This window comes from Dipteris shenzhenensis, chromosome 23 (assembly GCF_047967505.1).
Source record: "Dipteris shenzhenensis isolate YYH24624 ecotype China chromosome 23, Dip_SZ_1.0, whole genome shotgun sequence".
Taxonomy (NCBI): Eukaryota; Viridiplantae; Streptophyta; class Polypodiopsida; order Gleicheniales; family Dipteridaceae; genus Dipteris; species Dipteris shenzhenensis.
Genome location: NC_141618.1, coordinates 50,530,843 through 50,549,660, shown reverse-complemented (window position 1 = coordinate 50,549,660; position 18,818 = coordinate 50,530,843). Strand labels below are relative to the sequence as shown.

Below are 18,818 nucleotides of genomic sequence, written 5' to 3'. Positions count from 1 at the left end.
GGTGTTCATTATTAAATAACATCACATCCCATCTTACAATATTGGGGAATCTATTGTGTTTTATAACTACTATTTTAGTAGAGTTCAAGGTTGAAAATGAAATTCAAGTCCCTCAAAGCTTATCAAGCTACCTCCACTACTATTTTAAAGGATATAGACTATCTTTACGCACTTCTAAAGGATATAAATTACCAACCAACCCTAGATGCAAAGCCTAACTATGCACTCATTCCATTCATCTAGCTACATAGCACCATCCATTGGAAGTCCACCCAAGGGGCCTATTCATCAAAATAATTAATACAATGTTGAGTGCAAAGGCACTAAAGCAACACTAGCATTCCAACACCAAACAAGGACATCCAAACAAAATATAAACTGAGAAAGAATATAGATGCTTAGTGAGAGACGGTTCCTTCTGTGACACAAGAGCAAACTCTTTAACATCCAAAGAATTTTGGATGAAACTATATGCAACATCTAGGAGCCCAGTCAGTGGTGGAAGGCTTACACTAACACCCTCATTGATGTCTAGCCTCTACCAGACTTGACTTTCTCCACCAATTCCACACTTAAAGGAGGACATCAAGAAATTGTCGAATAGCAAAGCCAAGGGTCACGAAGGCTTTTAGTCAAAGCTCCTGACTCATGGCTGGGGGAGACTTGCCTAGGTTTTGGCCAAGCTTTAATGAGGCTTTTTATGAATCATGTAATTATTGGACCATTGAAAAAGAAGGCTTGATGGACAATTGTATGAATTGAGGCTAGATATACACATTGGTGAGTACGTTGAGCAAGTACACATGCAGATGGCTCGCCAAGCAAAGGCACCTACCATCATTCCATATAGGACCACATCTTCCCTTGAAAACTCATAGAGGAGGTTAAACACGAAAAACAGAGTATATGCGAAGACTTTCAAAAGGCTTTCACCTGCATTCCTTGAGCATGTCTCACGTCACAACTCTGAGCTCTCAACATATATCTGATGGCATTTTGGCAATGCCTCCAAGTCTACCATGCATTGAAGCAAAGAGACACTAGCAAATCTGAGTAACATTCTAGAATAGCAAGCTCCAAATGAGACCTCAGGTGTGAACAACACTTATCTAACTTGATACACGACACTGGTATGGATCCACATTCATAGTGTATATTTTTCTTTCAATTTTAGTTTAGATCTTTAGAGGTGTACTAAAGACGACCTCAAGTTCCCTACTGCACGCTGTTTTTCATGATAGAACTCAACCTTCATCTAGGAGGGGTTTCACACGCCAATGTTGCCTTCCACTGATCTCTCTCTCTCTCTCTCTCTCTCTCTCTCTCTCTCTCTCTCATGCCTCTATTCATCATTCCCTCCACACACACACACACTGCCTTGACTTCGCGTTGGAGAGACTAGTTTCCCAGTTCCATCTGCCACGTGAGTGGGGTAGGCACGTTAGCAAGGGTTTCCTTTTTTCAAATCTACCTTCACTACTATGATACATAATAAATTATTGGCCCTTGGCCACTCCTTGCAATGGAAATACATTTTACTCCGTCGGCCACCCTTTGCATTTTCAATACATTTAGTCTTGCCTGAGCTATTTTTCATTATCCAACCAAACAAGGCTAGTGGTTTACGTATCACTTACTTTTTGGTTGATATCATAATAGTCTAATGCCCAATTCCTTGCATTGTAACCCTCATTGGTGGGTCCTTGGTTATCCCTACTCTTTGAATCTCAAGTTGGGCACACCATTTGCTTCCAAACACTTTTGTAGAGGAAGATATCAATTCCGTCAATATATCAACCCCTATTTGGTAGGAACATCAAGAGGGCCCCTACCTCAGTCTATGACCAATGTTTTAAATTCAAGGGGAAATCATGGCAGATTATGCTCCCATCATCTATCGCAATCCAAGTGCAAGTAGGGATAGTAAAAAATGAAATTTCCTTGCAACACTAGAGAAACGTGAATTGAAATTCAACTTTATTATATTTTAAAAGCCTGGATATATTTGAAGTTTGTAATATTTGAGATTGAGAAAATTATGGGCTAGGGAGACGGTCGATGAGGGTTGATGGAGGAGATTCTCTCTAACCAAAAGAAACATGTAGGAGGCCTTTATGGATTAAGGACACCCATTAGTGAGCAAGAGTGAGATGCTTGCTGTTTGCTGAAAGCAGAAGGGATCTTCTCTGTTGTATGAATTAAAAAAACACAATTGTGTTATGTAATCAACTCTCCTCTCTATTACAAATCTCTATTTTGGTTTTTTTAAAGCATTATACGTTAAGTGAGGAGGTGAGAAAGCCTAAAGCCCAATATGGCACGTGAGAAGATAAGGTCACATGGATTGGTAGGCATGTTGAACCCCCACCAAAATGCATTTCCTTCAGGGGTATTTATCTTATGGAAGCTTGACCTCCAGCCATTTCTCTACTCAAGAAAATGTGTTTTAGATTAATTGTATAATAATACTCCAGCATCAATACTTTAGTAGCTTTCACATGGAAATTTTGGTGGGGATTGGAGCCATGTTATGTTTACCATTGCAGTCTGTATGATGGATTTTTGAGACTTACATATCCAAGACTCTGTCGCCCAGTAGACAGTGAGCAATGAAACCGTCTGCAGAAATACTCATATCCTCACATCTTCAAAAATTAAGACAGCCATCTTATACTTCAAAACCCTGAAGCTTAATACTAAACAAAACCCTTAACCCTGAACTCTGTCAAATCTTAGCAATTGAGGGAATGAGACGTGAAAACAAGCAGTGATGTCTTTAAGCCCTTCCCACACAGATCAATTAAGAATATCCGATAAAAATTTATGCACAAACTGTATCGCCATGTCCATTCCCGTTTATAAAAGTCCGGACTGAAACATCCTGATTCAATTCAGTAGAGTGTTGGCCCTTGGATCAAATCTCAAAGATCAACACAATGCTGCAATTATGACATGTGAAGTGGTATTCGACTTCAGAATGAGCCTCAATCTGTATATACTAAATAATGCAGATAGATCCACTTCTTTTGCTTCAGGAAAAAGAGAGACCCTGCAGCCATTTGGGCCATGGTACTCGTACAAAATCATATATCTGATTCTATTCACAATGCAAGTGAATGAAGGGGAGGTATCTCAATAATTTTGACATCTGAATTTACATCATGCCTTGCACGGCAAGCTGCAGTATTGTCTCCTTAATTTCTTTCTTCACTACTCCCCTTAGTGAATACTGTACAGGATAAATAATTTGATGCTAGGGACTAAGATATTGACCTATGTCTTTCGCAAAAGCCCTCAATCCGGTCCCATGCCTCCTCCAGCAAAGCAGATGGTGCAGCAAAAATTACTCTAACCCAGTTTGGTGTTCCGAATGCAGTGCCTGACAAAGGTGGAAATTTTAAAATAGTTGTAGAAACAGAATGGAACGCCATGTGCCATAAATTTTGAAAATTAAAGAATAGATCAATTCAAGCAAAAGAAATAAATTTTTTAAGGATTTTAGATAATCACCTGGGACTACAATCACTGATTCTTCTTCTGCAAGGGCTAAAGCAAATTCCACATCATTGTGAAGGTCATGGAAAAGCGATATATTAATCCTCACCTGCGCAAGTCACCAAAACGATTCATATGCATTCATTCCATAGTGCTTTAAATCGACTGCAAATATCCATATTGCTTGGACTGCATAGTTTCTAGCCCACCACTAAACAGAAGATCTAAAACAACTATGCTTGAAATTCTAGTCTCAAGATCCATGCATGCACTATCCATTCAAATTATTTTGAAATGTACTGCAGAAGTAAACTATTGCATCTTTGTATTTGATTTACATATTTTGAAGTCACAAAGATATCAATTAATACTTTTGGCATTTATTTCTAGCTCTTCAGACCTGCCTTCGTACCAATATTAGAAACAATCATCACCCTCTTTATACCTTTCTTTCCCTGGAGCATCTCTACACAACTATTATTGTAGACTTCCTTATCTTAGCCAAATCATTTAAATCAAATATGTGCTGATAAAATTCAATCTAGTAGAAAAAGTGGAGATGTGTGAGTACATTTTCCTGTCTCTATCAACACTTGGGTGTGAAGACACTGATTGGAATCTAGGTCGGAGCTCCTGAATCAGAAGTATTAGAGGACATTCTTAATGTTTAGACAGTCATTCCAAGCCCCACTTGTAGCTTAAGCTGGTCTGAAGGCCCACCCAGATCAGTTGGGCCTCTCAAAATTCTCTCTGAGCTTTGCAGCTTGTTTGCCTATGCAAATAGCCATGCCTAAAAGACACATATCTGGTTACTTGATATCGAAGCTCACTTCGAATTCTTGATGTGAGTAGAGCCTGTCACAGCATTTTACATTTGCTTCATATAAACCTGAAGCCAAGCATGGGCTCCGTGCTGTGGTGGAAGAAGAGACCATCATGGGAAATAGTTGGATATACAAATTGGTTTTCAACTGGTATTCTGCACCAATGGCTATTGGCACTGATATTTTCTATCTACTAGTAGTGGCCTTCAGTAATGGACAGTTCCTGCCTTTTCTGGATCTATGAAATAAAATATGTATTTTCATTAAATAATGCACAAAATCTACAAAGTCCAAGGATTAAAGACAAAGGATGTAAAGATGAAGGTTCAGATGCCTCCACCTTGGATTTCAGATTGAGCAAATCAGCAAAGTGGTGACGGAAAAGATTGCGACAGCTTTGGAGCTGCAAACTCTCTCTTCGACAACAGGATTTTTTGTGGTGGGTGCTGCAGGGAGTTATTCCATTTGGCCTGTAGACACATTGCTCCTGCTATTTGTCACATATGTCTGGCTCCAAGGGAATCTTTGCCTTACCTCTTTTGGCATTGTCCAGAGACTCCTGACTTTCTTCATTTTTTGCAACGTCTCTGAGCTCGATTTCCTACTACTTGCTTTGGCAAGCGTTTCTAATAATTTGGAATCCACCCACAGAGGCAGGGGGTTGATATTTTTTTCACTTGGGTTCATTATTTCTGTAGAAAGACAGCAATCATAGTGTCTTTGGTGGTCACTACAACAATTATCTGTGTGTTTGTCAAATATATCATCCTACATAATTGTCTTATAATGACATGTTCTAATGAGGTAATTACATGTTTTCTATCTGGGAACTGCTCATTGTAATATAAAGCTACATGGATTCCCCCAAAAAAGTGTGTGTCTCTGTTCAAAACCTACAAAATGTGTTAACATTTCTGGAACACTGATCCACCATAAGTCCTCATGAAAGATCACATCCCATATAACCCCTAAGGACAACTTATCTATAGAAATATCAAAGGAGTTGATCAAATAAAGGATATTCAAATTGCTTCATATATATAAGTTGAGATTATATATGCTCTATGAAATGGATAAAATCGATGCTTAGATGATTCCTAGGCCACCACGAAATGGTTCTCAAAATATGGGAGTGTGGCATTTTCATCAAATATGGTATAAGGGGGCGTTACACTCCACAGCATAAGTGTTTTCTTCACTTTTCTCATGCTTTGAAGTCGCCCTTGCTAGCCCTGTACCCCCTTGATGCTATTTTCATATTTTTCTCATGCTTGGGTTGAGTGCCCCATTGCCTCCCCACATGGTGTAGTGGGACCAGGAATCTTGGGAATGACTTTGTCTATTTCTGAGAAGCAATATTTCCGCATCTGTTCTTTTCACAAAACCAGCCGTCTTTCACCCATTCTAATATTTAGTAACTTGGCTCGAATGTCATGAACCATGTTTCCTTCTGTCTGTTTTAACCGTGCCCTAAACATGACAACAAAGTTGGATACTGATATAGATGGATAGGGAAGCACTGCATTCCAGTATCATTTCCTTACCTACTTAGCTTTCTGTGCATACCAGCTTGTAAAGACATAGCTAGAGAATCACATTAGAGATGAAAACTTCAAGTGATGGTGACGGTGATGATCCCTTGAAGCAAACAGCAGATCAAGTCCACTAAAAAGGTGCGTGGCACATCATGGAATACAAACTCAAAATTACAGTACTTAATACAAAGAGTACATGTGTCATGATGGGATAAAAATCATCCACCAAGAGATGCCTCAAAAGGATGATTTCCAATATAAGGTGATCCTAATTTTTTCTCCTCAAGACTTGAAGGCCTTCCCAAGGCTTATGTGACCATGGTTTAAAACTCAAAAGATAACATTGAAAGAGAGCAAAGAAGTTCGCAAACCCTTACAAGCAATCATTGGCTAGGCCTCAGAAATAAATGCATCTTGCTTACCATGATAAACATTGCCCCCATGGGTTTGGACGGACAATCGAGGCCAACGATCTCCTGGATGCGCCTACAGCAAAGATCGGCTCCAGACTTCAACAAGAGCAATGTCTTCTCAAAGAACTCACTTGAAGTGTTCCGCAAAATGCTAGGAACAGCAGCCTGAAACACAGTATCAAAAGGATAACATTAATGTGAAAGATTTCATTAACTCGATGAATATTTTTAAAACATCCAATTTCATATATCGACGTGAGAACAGGCTGAAGCAACAGCAATGAATTGCCGTTCCAAAAGCTTGCATGAAGGCCGTGCTAACGACGAAAGAAAATGCCTACGTGACGCCTCTGATAGAGATTTCCAGATGACGCGTCACTTGATGCTGTGAGTATAGGAGTTACGAATTATGCTAAGGACCGGTGCACTGGAAGGAGCGCTTCCTGTTTTCGTGCGATCGCAAGCAATTGACGTGGAAATAGTTTGTGCACAAAATTGGCGACGTGAGAATACGAGAAGCTGCTAAGTAAAACATTGTTTTAAAAGTCCCATAATCACAAGACGTCCAACGCTTATAAGATCTGAAATCACATTTACCTGTACAATTGTGGAAGTATTGACAGTCATTTGTGCAATTTTTGTCAATGCCTCCACGACCTGAAAGAGAGTTAAAACAACTGAGAAAGAGGGGAAAAAAATGATAATGAGGTCGATCACAAAGGTATTCCTTGCTTGGTTTCACAATCATCTTTAACAAACAAATAATTTCCGTTTTTGGCAAGAGCTAGCACGTTAGATGTGCATGTAAAATTACGGTATTTGAGTGAGGAAGTGCCAACCAAGTGATATCACCAGAGAAAGATGCATATACAGCCATCTATACTGCTTCTTAATGCCACCTCATACCTTACTCAGAAGAAAGGTGAAAATTTTTCAAACTCTCACTCCTCAAGGAGTTCAAAACTGTTACCAGAAGATGAAGCTACTTGTGGATACTACCTGATTTGCTGCCCATTTTAAGGGCTGGATTCTCTGCTACTGATTCCAAAGAGTTGCTCTCAGTGAGGAGCATCTTTCTCCACTATTGAGCCAGTTTTCTCCACTATATGTGCTACTGATTCCAGTGATTACTGGGGGATTTGAAAGTCCCTGCGCACCAACATCTGCAGAAGATGTGTAGGTTCATAACCACATCTTTATCTCTTTGCAATGTATCTGAGTCACTCGACTTACACAAATGTGTGTCGAGGCTGTGCTGGAGAAAAAATCACATTGTGATAAGGATATGCAAAGGGAATTCCTGTGCGTCATGTCCATGGACTCTCGGTAGAAGCCCAAAGCCCATACAAAGTACATCATAACAGGGATATGACTTCATCAAGAAAAAGCTAAATCAACAGTCTACGAAGGTAGAAGAGCCAACAATAGTGATCTCTATCCCAAGAAATATCCCTGAAAAATCTGGCTCTATCCTGTCTCTGGAAAATGACACTCAATCTCCATCCTACTGATGAAATGAACCAGAGGCAGTACATGCTTGTCTCTCCAAATTATATATACAAATTGCCTCGCCCTCTGCAAGGCTCTAGTGAGGCAGTAGAGTAACAGCCCCAGCCTTGGGTTATATATACCAACTAAGACCCCAAGTGATCTTGTAACTGCCATTTTTGAAGAACAGGCTTGCAGTCGATGTCACGTTCCGTCTTAGCAGGTGTGTGTGTGTGTGTGCGCGCGCGCGCGCGTCTGTGTTTTTTTGTGCTCGTGCGTGCGTGTGTGTTTTTTCAAAAGTCCAAGCTTCTTCCACTACATGTGAAAGATTGGCATCATATTTTATGGCCTGGAGAAATTGTCTTACCTACACAGCTTGTGCATCATCTTGGTTACCCTTTGGTTTGAATGTTTACTCATTGCCAACAAACGGACTCGGTGCTTGACAAGCTGAAAAAGAAATTGGAATATTGAAAGTTGGCTACCTGGCCATTACACATCCATTTTCGCATAGGCCAATCAATCTTGGTTGCCTATAAACATTTTTATTTGCCCCCCATGAAATTTGCTAAGCAGGACATCTCAAGTTTCATGTCTACTATCATGAAGCGTTCCTGTTCATCCAGTGAGAAAGAAAGAAAGAAAGAAATCTGTATTACCGTCTTTGGGAGGCTCGCGGGCCTATGAGACAAAGTACGATATTAGAGAACTCATACAAGCTGCTGTGGCCTGAAGAAAAAGGCCCTTTGCTGAGTGCTATACTAAACTAACCACAAAACTCTAAGCTCAAACCCTTTGCTGAGTGCTATACTAAACTAACCACAAAACTCTAAGCTCAATCTCAGAGTCAATACACATAACCAGGTGCCATAATGGCGGGCTGCAGAAATATCTCGTATCTATGTCTATTGGGTCGTCTCTTGCTGTGGTAGGAGGCACAGTCTTTGTGATCCCTATATCTGGTGGGGCATATCAAGAGTGAATGCCTCTGATCGAGTGGTCCCCTCCGAGTAGAGTTGTGATGGGCTGAGTCTCCATCGTGTGTGCCCTGGTCTGTCTCTGCATCGTGTGTGGTCCCTACGTCTCTCGTTGCATCCCTCCTCCTCCTCGTCTCATTCAACTGACCCATGCTGATCCCGTATCATCTATCTCCTCCTCCTCGGCTTGGCCATGTCCAAGGGCAGACTCGAATGCATAGAAATCTGTGACGTGTCGCTAAGATCGATCTATCCTTGTCTCCCATGGTACTGTGCCCTCCTGCTGTTTAGTCTCGTGCAATAGGGTCTCTCTATGTCATTGCATCTCCATCATGTAGAGGCCAATGCAAACCTAGTCCTAGAAATGAATCAGTTGGGAGAGAAGCTCAAACCCGTGTCCCTCCTGGAAAGTCAACGGTGTCATCCTCACATCTCATAGTAGGCGGGGCAAGTACATAGGAAATGCTCCTCTGTCTGCCAATGTATTGTAATAAGTAGGTTAGGGGCACTTTCCCTCTATGAGTTTTTTTCCCCTAACCACAGTCTAATCCCTAACTACAATTAGTGGATAAGATAGGGTTTTGTCACTTAGACAAAACCCTGCACCTTCATTCCCAAAAAGGGAATCTTGTTTTGTGCATTTGCTGCAATTTTTTGACAGACATGGCCCAAAACAATCAGAATGATTATGTCTTTGGTGTCCTCTCGCAAGAGGACAAGTTGGATTGTACCAACTACTCCCTGTGGAGTTTCATGGTACGCAACATTCTGGTTGCTTGCAATATGTGGGACCATGTCAGTGGGGACAAGACCCGGCCAAAGAATGTGGCGCCTACCACTCCTCCCCAACAAGGAGGAGGAAGAGGTCATGCACAGGGTGCATCCCAGGCATTGGTGCAGCTGTTGTATCTACTCCAAAGCAGAAGAGATGGGATGCACGAAATGCTCTTGCTTTGTCATCTATATCTCTTTCAGTAAAGAGATTTATTATCCCGCACATACAGTCTTGCAAGACCTCGAAGGCAGCATGGGATATTTTGGAGAACATGTTTGCAGCCTGGAATGATGCCAAGGTGTCCTTTTTAAAAAAAGAGCTGACTCATACGCACATAAATGAGGGTGACTCTATGTTAGAGCACCTCACCAAGTTGCAGGACTTGAGAGAGCAACTGTTGAATATAGATGAGGTCATTCTTGATTCAGAGATGATTACCATCACTCTGAATTCTCTTCCTCAGTCTTATCTTGGTTTCCACACCTCGCTGAATTTGTCTTTGAGGAGAGGTGCAAATCCTCTCACATTTCATGAGTTGATAGGACTTCTGTTGCAAAAAGAGCAAACCAGGAAGAACATGGCTTCACGAGCAGGTGAGCATGCCATGCTTTCGAAATTCAGGCCCAAAGGAAAGGGGCAGCATACGTTGCCTGGCAGGACTCGGAGTGCAATAAGGCACGTAGGGGGGGCTCTTTCACTTGCAGGTACTCTTCTTGATGAAGAAGAACCTGACTCTTTTGAAGAAGCCAAGGATAATGTGCATTGGATGCATGCCATGCACAATGAACTGCAGTCCATTGAGAAAAATCAGACCTGAGATGTTGTGGATTTGCCACCAGGGAAGCATGCCATTGGTACCAAATGGGTTTTCAAAGTGAAACGGAAACCAGATGGGTCCATTGACAGATACAAGGCAAGGCTAGTTGCCAAAGGCTATGCACAGAAGAAGGACATAGATTATGAGGAGACTCTTGCTCCTACATCCCGGATGACCACCATAAGGCTAGTTATTGCCAGGGCTGCAAATTTTGTTTGGAATGTCCACCAGTTGGACAACTTTCCTTAATGGGGACTTGTAGGAAGAGGTTTATGTCAAAAAACCTCCTAGATTTGAACTTTCTGGCAACGCACTTCAGGTTTGCAAGCTTAACAAAGCTTTATATGGGCTGAAACAAGCTCCACGTGCATGGTATGCCAAGATTGATGCATTCCTGGCAAGTAAGGGGTTACATAATAGTCCCATGGAAAGCACCCTCTACATCAAGAAGGATGGGGGGGATATTTTGGTCATCATTCTTTATATAGATGACATGCTGCTCACAGGGTCAAATGAGGAAATAATTGCAGATTTCAAAGCTGAGTTGAAAGCTAAATTTGACATGACAAATTTGGGCATGTTAAATTTTCATTTGGGGATCCAATTTATACAAGACAAGCGTGGCATCGTTGTGTCTCAATCCAAGTATGTGCAAAAGCTCTTGGATAGTGATTGTAAGCCTATAGCCACTCCCATGGAGCCAGGGCTGAAGCTTACTATGTATGATGTAGGTGAATCAGTGGATGTCACACTTTACAACCAGGCTGTTGGATGCCTCATCTATTTGTGCAATACTCGGCCCGATATTCAATATGCAGTATCTCATGTATATGCACAGCCCAAAGACAACACATTGGCAGGCTGTAAAACGCATCTTCCGTTATTTGCGAGGCACGAAGTCTTATGGCTTGATGTTTCCGAAGGAGGGTGACTTGCAGATGCATGCTTACAGTGATTCAGATTTGGGCTGGAGACTATGATACCAGGCAGTCCACTAGTAATAATTGTTTCTTTTTGGGCAAAGCTTGCATTTCTTGGCTGAGCAAGAAGCAATCTACAGTGGCTAGTTTCTCATGTGAAGCTGAGTACCGGGCAGCTTTGACAGCGACAGTTGAATGTGTTTGGCTACGACGTTTGTTCGCTGATCTTTGTCTCTTGTTGGAGGGTCCTTCTCCAATTCTCACTTGATAGTCAGAGTGCTATAGCAATGACAAAGAATCATATGTTTCATGCTCGCACAAAGCACATTGAGGTTCATTATCATTATGTTAGAGAGAAGTTGCATTTAGGGGAGATCAGTATGATCTATGTGTCAACACATGACAATGTTGCAGATATTTTCACCAAAGCACTTCCATGTGAGAACTTTGAGGCATTTCGCAGTGCCCTAAACTTATCTCCTTTTGGTGATTGATCACTACCTTGTACACCACATTGGCACTACACGAGGGTGTTAGAATTATTATCATATTCTAGGCAGTGGCAAATGTATTGTAATAAGTAGGTTAGGGGCACTTTTCCCTCTATGAGGTTTTTCCCCCTAACCACAGTCTAATCCCTAACTACGGTTAATGGATAAGATAGGATTTTGTCACTTATACAAAACCCCTCACTTCTCTTTTGTACTCACTTCATTTCAGTCCACTATTCAGTACACTTACGTTCAGCTCTCTCTCTCTCTTGCTCATTGCTCTCTTTGTTCTCACACTCCCCCAACGTGCATGATCTACAGATCCGTCGCTGCTCTCTGGACATACCTGTGGCTCTCCTTGCCTCGATCTCTAGCTGATGGGACGAGACCCGCATCTGTCCAATGGCAATACTCAAGGCGTGTGAGACTCGTCTGTCCTCTAGATATTGGGGTCTGATAATGACTCCATTCCTCTGATACTCTCAAGAAGTGGTCGTGGTAGAATTGGGTCATGATGGGGAATTTTTGGTCCTCCCCCTCCGTGACGTGTAGAACTAGAGTAGGTCCAATCACATATAATGGTTGATCTTATCCCATGGAAAGGGATCAGTGGCATCCAAGCTGTACTAAAAGAGGGGAGACGGTCCATCTAAATACCCTGGCTACCAAACCATCTAGATATGCGTGCGTACCAGGCTGTGAGAACCCCACTCTCAACTAGTTGTATAGATGACTCCAATGCCCACCTCAGTAAGTCTCCCTCTAGGTAAAACTTGTTATGTAGTGAGTACTTGCTAGGCTAGCTTGTGTGCTAGTCCCAGTACCTCGTTGCAATGTTCGAAAACCTCTTTGAAGTAGCTCCCTAGCTTTTTGGATGGTTGCTCCAGCAAACTTTTTAAGTTATCTATGCTTCCCTAATGACCTTCTCTGATGTGTACGTAAGCTCTGCATCTTAGGAGTACATGCTACTCATTTTCGACCTCTCCTGCAGATTTTGGAGGTTCTCTCTTCTCTAGTGATCCTAGGTCTTGCCCTCTCCACCTCGAGATCATGTCAATAGTTTTGATTTTGCAGATGAGATGCCTTTTAAATATTGATGTCTTCCTCGAGATATTTCTCCATTCTATAACTGTCCATTGAGTTAATTTCTTGTTTGTAAAGCTGCATTTTTGTCCCCAAGTTTTGCCATAGTTTCTGCGGACTTTTTTGTGTCACTATCTCCTTGATTTCACATGCATCTTCTGATATACAAGAGCCATTATAACCCATGATTCCATCCACTTCATCTGTTCCATCCCATGATTTGTGTCGCTTCCATCGCCTTGTGTGGTATCCTACTGGTGTCCATCTTCTCAACTTTGTTGAGGTAAGCCATGAATTGGCATAATGCTTCCCCTTCTAGAGGTATCATAACTGTTTCAGCCAATAGGATGGGGTAGGGTGTATGTGATTTAACCCCTAACTCCCCTATCAGGAAAAGTTTATGTAAAGTTTCTTTCCTTTCCAGTAAATTCTTGAGAGCCCAGGTGCCCAAGGTGGGCATCCGTAAAGGATTATTGTCTGCACAAGCATGGTGTACAGAAACTCTCTCATTTTCCAATTCCACAGATGTGCCTTCCTGCGTTTATTTTGGAAGCTATATAAATCTTTTGAGCCTCCCAAAATCCTCCCTTCCATGCATGCATTCCATTTGTAATTGTCTGTGAAATCCAGTCCTAGAAATTTATGTGTTGTTGTTTCCAGGGCCATACGCACCCCTTCAAAGGTGACATCACATGTCTGTTACATGCCCCGATCACCATTACTTTTGTCTTATCTATATTGACCTGCATTCCCGAGTGTTTGCAGAATTCTCTCAGTGCATCCAAATGTGTGTGTTGCAAGTTCTCCTTGTTCTTTGCGAAGAATACCACATCAGCTGCGTAGATAAGCATAGCAAAGCATACCCTGCGATCCGAAGACCTTCCTTGCAGTGTATTCTCATCCTTCCCAAGGAGCACCAGAAGCCTCTGATACATGCAGACAACAATCTGCAGAAGGCACTGCTATCCGCCACGACATGCTCTCCAAGGCTTGGGTTCTCCATTGGACTATTGGTGCACGGACCAGGCTAGCTGAATGGTTGGGAGGCTCCAAGAACCTGCTCAAGAACTCGTCAGGGACCTAGGCTGAAACTTCCCAAGAAACTGTGCACCATTACTCCAGAGTTGCCTCGAACTACTACTGGAGCTGCATATCCTGCTACAACTCCAAGAATAGGTTGGATCCTGCTGCACCATCAGCTCTAGGTACTCAGGTACCTACCGGAACTAGAATTGTTGTAGTTCGCCACCAACAACGTTCCAACAAGGGGCCCAGCTGCAGCGTTACTGTCCAGATTCTTATGAATAGGCACTCCCTTTAGTCCACCACCTAATAGTCTTTTTCCCCTCAGACAATGGAAGGTAGGCGGGGTTGTGTCCCCTTCTCCCCTCCATAGATTCCTACCAAGAGTAGCCAAAAAAAAAAGGAAAAGAAAACACAAATAGGGAGGAAAAAAGAAATGGAAAAAGGTAATAAAGAGGAGCAGGAGAAAGAGAAACTAAAGGAGGAGAACTACAAAACAACTCAAGATCAATGATGTGAACAAATGCAGCAACCCTAGTGGCTTGCAAGTCAACAGCACTGCCACATAGAAGGTAGTCAATGTGGGCTCCACCCAAGCAGCTTCAACCTCCATTTCCGCCTATACGTCATCCTCATCACCACCGACATCCGCTATACAGCCCCTAGAGGTGACTACAACCCCCCCGCCCCCCCCCCTAGATGTGACAGGACCAGCACCAGAGTTTGTAGCAGCATCACCACCGTCACTTTTAGAATTGGGTAGCCCAATTCTCTATGCCCCACCACAATATGCCTCTTTCCTGTCAGCCAGTCACCTTTCCCCTCCTCAGCCGGTCTCACCACACCTGCATTCCAAATGTCCCCTCACCACTCTCAGCCCCCAGTCCCCATGCATCTACCCCCTATCACTCAGCCCCCCCTTCATACCATATCCATACCCGACAATTCATGGTCACATGATCCCTCGGATGCCTGGGACCACCTTCTCATAAAGATACACCGCCTTCGTACACAAGAGGAAGAGCGGGACTACCTCATCCATAGCTGGGCCAAGAGATATCCCAACGTTGTAAGGAGGTGGTAGATGTAATGACAGCCTCGAGTAGTGGGCCAGCAGTTGAGCCAATGGAGGCACAAATAGCCACCATGCAATCAGCCATTGTAGAGACTTCCGTGAGCCTGAGCATCCACTTCACACCTCTATGCGCACCCTCATACAACAGCGGGATGTTGCCCACAAGGAGGAAAAGCGGGCAATATTCCAGAAAGGGGCGATTTTTGATAGGTTCCCAAGGGGCATCTGGTGGCCCCCCTACATAGGGGGGTGAGGACTATGAGATTCAGAGTATCGAGACCTTGACCTGCAGTGTTTGGAACTGTACCGGTACCTTATGGTTGGACCCAGGCATTTTCTCGGAGTCTTACAGAGGTCGAGACATAGCTCTGTACACAGAGACACATCAGAGTCCAGAGCGCCCTTTGCCGGTAGTCAGTGGATACACATGGGAGGCAACAAACTCGAATAAGACCAAGGAGACAAAAGTTAGAGCATCGGGAGGTGTAGCAATACTAATAGATAATTCCTTACTAGAGTGATCTCCATTGAGAGGAGAGATACACGCGCCAAGTTTTCTGTGGGTTTGGATCTGATGCCCTTCTCGAGAGAACGCCTTCATTGCAATCTATAACTTCCCCCAAAGACCTCACACTTTGCTCGAGACCTACGAGAGGAGGGTGGGACATCACCATATATAGCCCTCTACCTAGACATCATGGATTTTTTGAGCCATGGGGAAGTTCTTCTTGTTGGGTACTTCAATGCAAGGACAAGTATGCCATGTGCCACTTTTGGATTTTCGTGATGATTCTATCTCATTACCAAACGTTAGATATAGAAGAGGCTAGGATGTCTCAAGTCTCAGTAGACTGACAGACCCCAGTCAAATCCTATGGACATGCAATACTAGACATGGGAAAGGTACATGGTCTTATCATCTATAATGGCCTGGATCGGTGGGCCCTCCTAAGACAAGTTCACTTGTTTCCCAGATGGGGGGTGCTCTAGTGTAGTTGACTATCTCATGGGATCTCTTACTTGACTTTACATATTGCGGACTTCTCTGGGCTCACCACTACCTCCAGGAGCAAACTACACCTATTTTTGGTATACCCACATCACACACTACGACACCACTCACACACCCGCAACATACACTTTGATCACAAACTAAAACTCGAATACTCCACACTCTCCAATCTCCTCAGAGACCTTGAACACATACCGCTCTTGCAGGAGCGAGCCGCCTTGATCACACGTTCTCAGCTGTCCTACTCGATCCATGTGCCCCTTCCGCCTCTTTGCTCAGTATCCTGCAATAGTTGGTATGATGATGAGTGTAAGGCTTTAAGCTGAGAACTCCGATTCGAAACTAAGCATCCTCTTCCAAGTGAGGAAGGGATGATATTGAGACTACCATCGTCTAGTTCGCTGAAAGAAGCAGACTTTCATTCGACGGAACGAGGAGTTAAGAAACATTTTTCTTAGTAACAATTCTAAAGACTTCCGGGAAGAGGTTGCTTGAGCGACGAGCCCCATCCCCTCTCATAGACACCAAAATTTGCCACTCCTATGCACACACACTTTATGATGTCCCTAATCAACCACTCTCACATGTACAATGCCCACTTCGTGCACACATTTCACAATCGGTGGTGTCAAACACATAGCCTTGAATCTTCACAACGGCCGAGCGAAAGATCATATTCATTGCATATGGAATAAATACCTAGACCCCGATCTTAGTGAATCTCTTCAACGAAGCGGTTTGCATGGGCTTCCCACACACCTTGACTCTTAATACCATCACCCCCATTCACAAGGCAGGAGTTCCCATAAGCTCGGGAAACTACACGAACGTTATGATTGGACATGTCATGTCGAAGATCTATGCATTAGCACTTGACAAAAAGGTTAGCCTGGTCGTAGACCAAGGACTCGGAGCCGTGGGGCAGGTGTGCTCCGGATAGATCACGAGACCATGGATCATATACTTACAATCAAGGAGGTCATTGAGGAGGTCAGGGGATGAAAAACCGAGGGTCTATTTCTGCTATTTGGATTTCCACAAGGATTTTGACACAGTGCCGAGAGCTCGACTCATCAAATGTCTATAGGAGCTAGGATAGAATCAGGAGGCCACCTGGGTAGTCCTAGCACTTTTTGAGAGAGTCTCTAATAGGGTTCAAACAGATACAGGATGGACAGAGGAGATCATGAGCACCATTGGGGTCAAACAAGGTTGTCCATTATCACCAACCTTGTTCAGCCTCTACATAGATGAGCTTGAGACCTTTATTGGGATCCTGGGGGGGTGGTTGCTCTCTAGCCAAATCCTTGCTCTAGGTTCTCCTATACGTAGATGATGTGGTCTTACGATCTTCCTTAGCAGAGGGTCTCCAATGACACTTGGATGCGCTTCATACTTTCTATGAGACACATGACTTGAAGGTCAACCTTGATAAAACCAAGGTTATGACCTTCAACACATCCCAAGCATCCATAAACAAAGAGCATTTCACCTTGGATAGGTAGCTATTGGAGGTGGTTGCATCCTACACATAAGTGGGGGTCTATTCCTTCGGCCCACGATCTTCATGATGCAACCAACATCACATGCCAATGGTTCAGAGCCTAGGGCTCCACATAGACAGATTACCTCCCTTCTAATACAACGTTGAGGCCCCCTCCATCCCACTCACATATCACAAGGTGAACCAGGTCATCCAAGAGGATCTTTTATAGCTACACACATTCAAGACTTACTTGGCATCCCACGAGCTCCCTGTGAAGCTTAGCTTTTACAGAGACCATTGCCTGCAGATTTCTAGTAGAGGGTTTCATCGATCCACCAAGGTACACACGGATCCACCTCTCCTACTCCCTAAGGATATCTATCAAGCAGCTTTGCATCTCATCGCACCGACTTTGCATTGAGAGCAGACGAGCAAAGGGTATACCCAGAGAGGGTCACACTTGCATCCAATGAAATCATCAGGAGATCGAGTCGGAGGAGCGTTTCGCTTTTAGATGCCCAGTGTTATATGAGATCGGAGGTTGCTATCAATGTTCTTCAGGGATGGTTTCAGAACCCTATCCAGCTTTTTGTCTTACACAGGTTAGAGGTTCCTGGCAGCTTCCATCCATGAGAAGGTTCAACACATGGAGCATTTGCTCAGATCACAGAGGCGAGATCAAGGCGTATAGCTAGACTCCACTCAAAGCACGATTACTGAGTTGTTCTAGCCAGACAACACTCACCAGCATTGTTCAGGGAGAAGGTGGGCCCACAGACCAGAGCAAGAGGCATGGTAGACTCACGAGACATGGATCAAACTAGGGGACCTTCCATTCTCGCCAGATAGGAGACATGACCCAGTGGTGTGGTGGCAGTGGCACTGGTTCATCACGGGTCACAGCTGACCACACGTACTAATAGCCAGCAGCGTCCCATCACAAGTTTTATGTTGCCATAGCAACCATGCTTATCGCCGACCCCATCTCAGGCTTTGACTTCTCCACTAGCCCTCCCCAGATGCTCATCACAGCGCCGCCAATCCTCACCCTCTCCATGAGCTCAGAGAGTTCTCTCTTTTTATGTATTGGTATCATTATGATCATGGATTTTTCCCGTGTTCATCATGGGTGTTGATGCATGTTAAGAGGCTCCACTACCTGGATCACTATATCAAGGTTTTTAAAGTCTCATAGACCCTTTGGTCTTCCAAAGACTTTTAATTAACTCTCTCTTTCTTTCTTTCTTTGCATCTCTAATTTTTGCATTTGAAATCCGTCTGCATCTGAAATCTAGATTTTTGCATTTGTCCTGTCAATGATTCATGCGATGTTCTAACTCTGATTTGTACCTCATTTGATTTTAGGTCCTAATTTTGAAGCCAATGATCTCTGTCATATGTTCA

At 43.3% G+C, this 18,818-nt stretch overlaps 1 protein-coding gene across 1 annotated transcript in view; it reads right to left on the bottom strand.

Moving 5' to 3' along the window:
- Positions 1–2,764: 2,764 nt before the first annotated feature.
- Positions 2,765–18,818, bottom strand: part of LOC147887501 (putative aminotransferase TAT2) — a 46,129-nt gene continuing 30,075 nt past the window's right edge. The window contains exons 4-7 of the mRNA XM_087394547.1: positions 6,865–6,924; positions 6,277–6,432; positions 3,511–3,604; positions 2,765–3,379 (exon numbers count right to left, since the gene is read on the bottom strand). Of these exons, the coding sequence (XP_087250673.1) occupies positions 3,261–3,379; positions 3,511–3,604; positions 6,277–6,432; positions 6,865–6,924 (429 nt within the window). The 3' untranslated portion in view covers positions 2,765–3,260. The remainder of the gene's footprint in view (positions 3,380–3,510; positions 3,605–6,276; positions 6,433–6,864; positions 6,925–18,818) is intronic.